The sequence below is a fragment of the Otolemur garnettii genome, unplaced genomic scaffold (assembly GCF_000181295.1).
Source record: "Otolemur garnettii isolate 467f Iridium unplaced genomic scaffold, OtoGar3 scaffold00014, whole genome shotgun sequence".
NCBI classification, from domain to species: domain Eukaryota; kingdom Metazoa; phylum Chordata; class Mammalia; order Primates; family Galagidae; genus Otolemur; species Otolemur garnettii.
The window spans coordinates 25,742,848-25,749,752 of NW_003852409.1; the positions used below are offsets into that span (position 1 = coordinate 25,742,848).

General features: G+C 35.9%; 1 protein-coding gene across 1 annotated transcript in view; it reads left to right on the plus strand.

Annotated features, from left to right (window-relative positions):
* LOC100942159 (olfactory receptor 1L6-like) overlaps positions 1-5,973 on the plus strand; it is an 18,830-nt gene extending 12,857 nt beyond the window's left edge. Inside the window, exon 2 of the mRNA XM_012802332.2 lies at positions 5,382-5,973. Coding sequence (XP_012657786.1) covers positions 5,382-5,973 — 592 coding nt within the window. The remainder of the gene's footprint in view (positions 1-5,381) is intronic.
* Positions 5,974-6,905: the final 932 nt, after the last annotated feature.

A 6,905-nucleotide genomic window follows, 5' to 3' on the forward strand; every position in this document is an offset into this window, starting at 1 on the left:
TCAAACCCGCCACCTTAGGTGTACGTGGCTGGCGCCTTAGCCCGTTGAGCTATAGGCGCCAAGCCTATTAAGCCTTTAGAACAGCTGTTACACTGCAAAAAAAAAAGTTTCTCTTCAAAAATATTCTCAATATTGGGTCTTTACCTTTAGAAAATGTCTTTAATAGTTTCCTTTCCTTTTTATGCACTCATAGTACATAAAGCCTATAGATATAAATTATACCCTAGAAATATCACTTCATTGTAATTTTTAATCTTACAGTCATTTTCAAAAATAAAAATATAATCTGAAAAGATGCAATAAAATTTAAAAAATTTTAATGTTTTTGCTTTCACGCATTTTTGCCTATAAATTTTTGCAGTTCAGTTATCCTTATAGTATAACAAATGTGTCAAATATTTTCTTGAATTTTAACATAAATTTTGTTATCTCATGGCCTTAGGTTTTTGATTACTGTCTTGCCTAAAATATACCTCCTTGCTCATTTTTTATCTTTAGTAACTTCATCCCATTTTTCTCTTTACTACATTACATTGTTTATTGTTTTATAAAATAACTTCCTGAAACCTGATTTTTTCCTCTTTCTTTTTTGCTTTACCAAATTTTCCTTTAACTGTATTTATTTCTGTCATTCAGTTTATGTTCTGCTACCTATTCCATGTTATCTTTCCACCTCTTGCTCTTTCAATTAAAAACATCTGAGTTTCCCTCATATTAATCTGAAATAAAATAATAATAATAATAAATAGAAAATTAAAAAATAAAAACATCTGAGTTCTTCCACTTGTAAGAATAGTAGGGAGATATTTTGGTTTTGTGGTGTTCAGATCCTTTTACATTTGGATTATTAGTACTTTGTAAGATGAATAGTTTGGAAATATCTTCTCCCATTCAGTAACTTGTCTGTTAACTCTGTTGATTATTTCCTCGGCTATGAAGAAGCTTCTTAGTTTAATAGAGTCCTATTTTTCTATCTTTATTTTTATTGCCTGTCCTTTTGCGATCTTAGCCATAAAATCTTTGCCTAGACCAATGGCTTGGAGTGTGTCCCCTATATTTACTTCTAGCAGATTTAAAATTTCAGGTCTGACTTTTAAGCCTTTAATCTGTTCAGAGTTGGCTTTTACATATGGTGAGAGATAGGGATCTAGTTTCATTCTTCTCCATGTGAATATCCAGTTTTTCCAGTGTAATTTTTTTTGAAGAGACTATCCTTTTTCCCATGTTCTTGGATCTTTGTCAAAAATCAGTTGGCTGGCTATAAATGTGGATTTATTTCTGGGTTGTCTATTCTGTTCCATTGGTTTGTGGGTGTCTTTTTTTATGACAGCACCATGCCATTTTGGTTACTATAGTACTATAGTATATTTTGAAGTCAGGTGATGTTTTATCTCCAACTTTGTGCTTTTGCTTAGGATTTCTTTGGCTATTTGGAGCCTTCATTGTTCCAGTGAAATTTAGTATTGTTTTTTCTATTTCCATTTCCTTTGTGTTTTGATAGGGATTGTGTTGAATCTGTAGGTCGCTTTGAGTAGTACAGTCATTTTAACAATATTAATTCTTCTGATCCATGGTCATAGAATGCCTTTCCTTTGGGGGGGTATCCTCTTCAATTTCTTTCACTAGTGATTAATAGAGATCTTTTACCTCCTTGAATAAAAATATATTCCTAAGTATTTTTATCACTTTTGTTAATGGGATTTCTTTCCTTATTTCTTTTTTAGCTAGTTCATTATTGAAGTACAGAAATACTATGGATTTTTGGTATTGATTGTATATCCTGCAATTTTACTGATTTTGTTTAGCCATTCTAAGAGTTTCTAGTGGTATCTTAAGGTTTTTTCTGTATATAATATCAGATTATATGCAGACATAGAAAACTTGACTTACTCCTTTCCACTATAGAGACGTAGGTATTGTGGCCTAGCATATATATGGGCAGTCCTAAATGATGTTCTGTGTGCTGATGAAGGAACATGAATTCTATAGCTGTTGTGTAAAATTTTCTTTAAATATCAGTTAAATCCAATGTTTCATTTTGATTTCTGTCTAGATGATCAATCTCAATCCTGAGAGTGGAATGTTGAAGTTCCCAACTATTATTGTATTGAAGCCTATTTCCCCCATTATATCTATTAATATTTGCTTTATATACCCGACTGTTCCAGGATTATATTTATATAATATATATTATGTATATAAATGTATATGTAAATTTATTTGAATATTTTTCATTGAATTCAATGAGATATCAGAGAGAACAGCAAGATCATTATTTTCAATTTCTTTTCTTGCATTTCCTACATTTTCTTTAGGATTGGTTACTACAGAATTGTTTTCCTTTACATGTGTCATGTTTCCTTGCTCTTTCATATTTGTTGTGTTCCTACATTGATATCTGTGAATCTGATGGAATAGTCATGAACATCTTCCAATTTTCCAGAGTAGCCTTGGAAGGGAACCTAGGTACTTACTGAGTAAGGTGTATTGATTTTGGTTTGGGGTTAACACAGTAATATAGGCTTCACACAATTTTATCATCTATAATCCATATTGGCAATGTCTGCAATTGTTTCATTGACCTAAGTTGCTGGAGGTTTTGTCAGTGGTGGTGCGTATTTGCTGAAGGTGGGTTCATTAAACTCTGGAACTGGCTTGCACAAAGACACAATGGCTATGCAACCAGAGAAGGACACACTAACAGCTCAGGCTCAGATTTCAAGATGATCCTGTGATGTAGCAGCTTAAGTCTTTGGGGAGGGTGGAAGTGCATAACATGTGTTTCTACCCTGGATTAATGGAGCCATGTGAATTCCAGACAATTCTCCAAACTGGGCTCAAGTCTTATTAAGACTATGGGATTCTTTCTTCTGCTATTTAAGACAACTAAAAGGCAGAAGGTTCCCTATACACATTCAAGGAGAAGTATCCATGTTAAAAGGAAGCTTCCTAGGTTGTAATGCATCATCTCTAGGGGTGCTGACACTGTTAACCTAGGCTGCTGCTGCCAAATTCTATAGTGAAGAATTAGCAATGATTGTCCTAACATAATGATGTGGGTAGAAAAAGTCAGAAATTTTCTCTAATACATTCTTTGACAGATGCTCCCAATTACCCTTTATCTGAATTCAGACTCAAACACACAAAAACCCCCGCGTAGAAACTCATACAAGTTAGACAGATTTCAATTCTCCAGGGGATTCTCGTATTTTTTTTCTGTTTTCCCTGAAATCTATGCTTTCCATTTCTGTAGTTTGTTCAAGATTATTACAACCCTACTAGTCTGCAATTTTCACAGAAAAACTTTAAGCATAATTATATGTTCACCTTAAAATTATTCAAATATACAATAGGCAACCTCTTACATATACAAATCCATAAACTAGTTTTGTTATATAAAATATAATAATAGCTAACATTTATTCTAGGCTTATCTGTCATAGTCACTACCCCAAGAGGTAGTGTACTGGATTTTTTAATCTCCATAACTACCCAGTGAAGCAGTTAAAATTATTATTTCTGACTTCCAAATGAGGAAACTAAATTTTAAAGTTCAAATAATTTTCTCAAAACCACACTGATAGTATGAATCAGGGCAGTGAGTTTCATTCAAGATCACTGAGCATTAGAGGCACATTAGTACTTATAGTTGCTTCTGATTCATTATAACAAGTACCATAAAGATTATGAGTACACAATCAGTATGGAATGTAGACTTTCCCTAATTCAAACTCTGTAGCCCTAACTCTACCCTCATTTACTGGGAGCCACTTAACCACTATTGACAGGCTATCTTTTATGGTGTTTTTTTGTTGTTGTTTTTCTAAAGCCAATCTTGTTCCTAGGTGGGATAGACATGAAGAGTAATGTTCTGTTCTCAGTGGTCTCACTTTCAAGCCAGTTGAAAGTGAGATTGTTCTAATTTTATACCCTGGTAGATTTTATTTCTTTCTCCTTTTGAACCAAGTCCCTATATTGGTAGATAAGTGATTAGCACCTCAATTCCTGCCCTAATCACTAATGACTGGCACCTTTGATTATTCTCCTTGGTTCTTGCCTTTGGTGAGGAAAAGGGACCAATTCTTGAACCTCGGTGCCTTCCTATTCATATCTCTCAGTGTTTTTTTTTTCTTTTCTTTTCTTTTGTTTTCTTTTGTTTTTGCTATAATGTTACATCTTCTCACATTTCCATTTCCCTCACTACACCCCTTGGACTCTTCTTACCTGTAAGAGCACCCACATTAGTCCCAGCAGATAGGTGGCATCAGGAAGAGAAAGAGAGACTCTTCCTTAATGCCACCTACCTGCCTGAAGCATCAAGCCAAATGTTGGGTAAACAGGCTAACAGAAAAAGCTTTTTACCTCCCACCCACCAAGACAGTTATAAACCACGAGGGACACGTCAAATTTTGTCTCCCAGCTATTCCTATAATTTTCTTCCCACAATTAAACTCCTAAAAGCATTACAAAAGTATGTTTTTTTAAGACAAGTTCGACCCCAGGAATACAGTCTGTATAGTCTTCATGTGATTTCTATAGGGAAAACTTAATATGTCCCCCTTTTCTTATACAGTGGGAAAATAAAGAGAAAAATTATAGCCAAAAGCATCAGGTAGAAGGTAACACTCAACAAAGGAAGAGCAACTAAGACTAGATAGAGAAAAAAGACGTGTCATATTTACACCACCTTTGGAAATTAAGAAAAAGGATTACTTTCTAAGCACCTTTGCTATAATCTTTATCATTTATCCTCAGAATACCCTAAGAATTTGTATAAGTTTTGTCTTTTGAACAAAAAACAAGAAGTGCCTCATTCAACTTCACAAAATCAGTTGCAAAGTTAATATTGAAATCAAGGTGTGTCAACAACACACCTATGAAGTTATATTACATGCATATATTATATACAGTCTACATGAATGGCCACCCTTATACAGTGCACAAGCTAGAATAGTTTATAAGGTATCCCCCTCTACCAGTTTGCATACTCCAGCCAGGATACATGCCAAACATCCCTTCATATTTTTTATTTGCAGGACAGCAATGTCAAGGAGGAACCAGAGCCATATGACTGAATTCCTTCTTCTGGGACTGACCACTAATCCCAAACAGCAGGTCTGGCTCTTTGCCAGCTTCCTGGCCATGTACCTGGTCAATGTGGTTGGAAACTTGGTTATCATTGCAGCCATCTGGGAGAATGCCCGCCTCCACACTCCCATGTACTTCTTCCTCTCCAACCTGTCCCTGGTGGACATCTGCTTTACCACTGTCATCGTGCCACAAATGTTAGTGAACATGCTGACTCAGAGAAAGACCATTCTCTTTGCCCAGTGTCTCACACAGATGTATTTTTTTGTGGCCTTTGGGATCACTGACAGCTTCCTACTGGCTGCCATGGCCATGGACCGCTATGTGGCCATCTGTAACCCACTGCGTTATGCCACTACCATGAGCCGCAGGCGCTGTCTCCTACTGGTGATGGCCTCCTGGACAGTGTCCCACCTGCACTCACTCACCCACACAATTCTCATGGCCCACCTCTCCTTCTGTGGGCCCAACATCATCCACCACTTCTTTTGTGATGTCCAGCCGCTGCTGATGCTCTCCTGCTCTGACACCTCTGCCAATGAGCTTCTGGCCTTCACAGAGGGCTCCTTTGTCATCATGAGTCCCTTTATCTTCATTATTATCTCTTATTTCTACATCACTCGTGCTGTCCTGAGGCTTCCCTCAGGGGGAGGAAGGTACAAAGTCTTCTCTACCTGTGGATCCCACCTCACAGTCGTGGCACTATTCTATGGGACCATAATATCGGTATACATTCGTCCCTCATCCACCTACTCAGTGACAAAGGATCGTGTGGTCACTGTCATCTATACAATAGTCACCCCCATGCTGAATCCTTTCATCTACAGCCTTAGGAATAAGGACATGAAACAGGCCTTGAGAAGCCTAACTAAAAGAACAGAATAGAATGTATATTTTTACAATTTCTAGGAATTTATGCATTAATTCAGTAATCATACATTAAGCATCTATTATTTGTAGGCTCTATGCTTAACCTTGTGAGGAAATCAAAATAATCATCATTTCTGTCCTCAAAAGTACTTATAATTAGCAGAAGGCAGATTTTCAGCAGCTTGCTATAATAAATATTTGTCTTACTTTTTCATAAAAATTCTATGAATTGTGATTATAAATATCTTAAATTATAAAATAAATTCCCAATTTCTTCCTTCTTCCTCAGTATCTTTATCTTTTCTCCTGAAATTTCTAGTTCATATATCTTACGTTCTTTACCCATAAAGACCAATATTTCACCATAAAATATTTTTTAATGCTTCCACATCTATTATTTAGTGATGTTAGGTAATTTACTTAACCTCTGTTCATTTTAATTACCTAGGCCTGTAGTATACTGCTTGGGCTTGAAGCCCAGATCCAATAATTACCAACCCTGTGATCTACATTAATCTTTCTGTGCCTTGATGTTTTATATGCCAAATGGATTATTGTTAAGATTAAATGATATAAGTGTACTAAGACATATATAAATTATGTATAAATGCTTAAAACAGTATATAGCAAGCTCATAATAAATGTCAATTATTATGATAATATTATATAAAAATGTCTCTATGGTCCCTTTCCAACTAACATCCCATGTTTTGGAATAGGGTGGGAAATAAATATACTTTCATATATCCTCTAACTCAGCTCAGCCTGAGTGTTTCTGGACATTCAGTATAATTATTGTACCATTAGAAACTATCACTGTGTTGTCAGTTTCCTTAGGAACTCCAGTGAAGTCTGGGTGCCTGTGGCTCAAGCAGCTAAGGCGCCAGCCACATACACCTAAGGTGGCGGGTTTGAATCCCCAGCCTGGGCCCACCAAACAACAATGA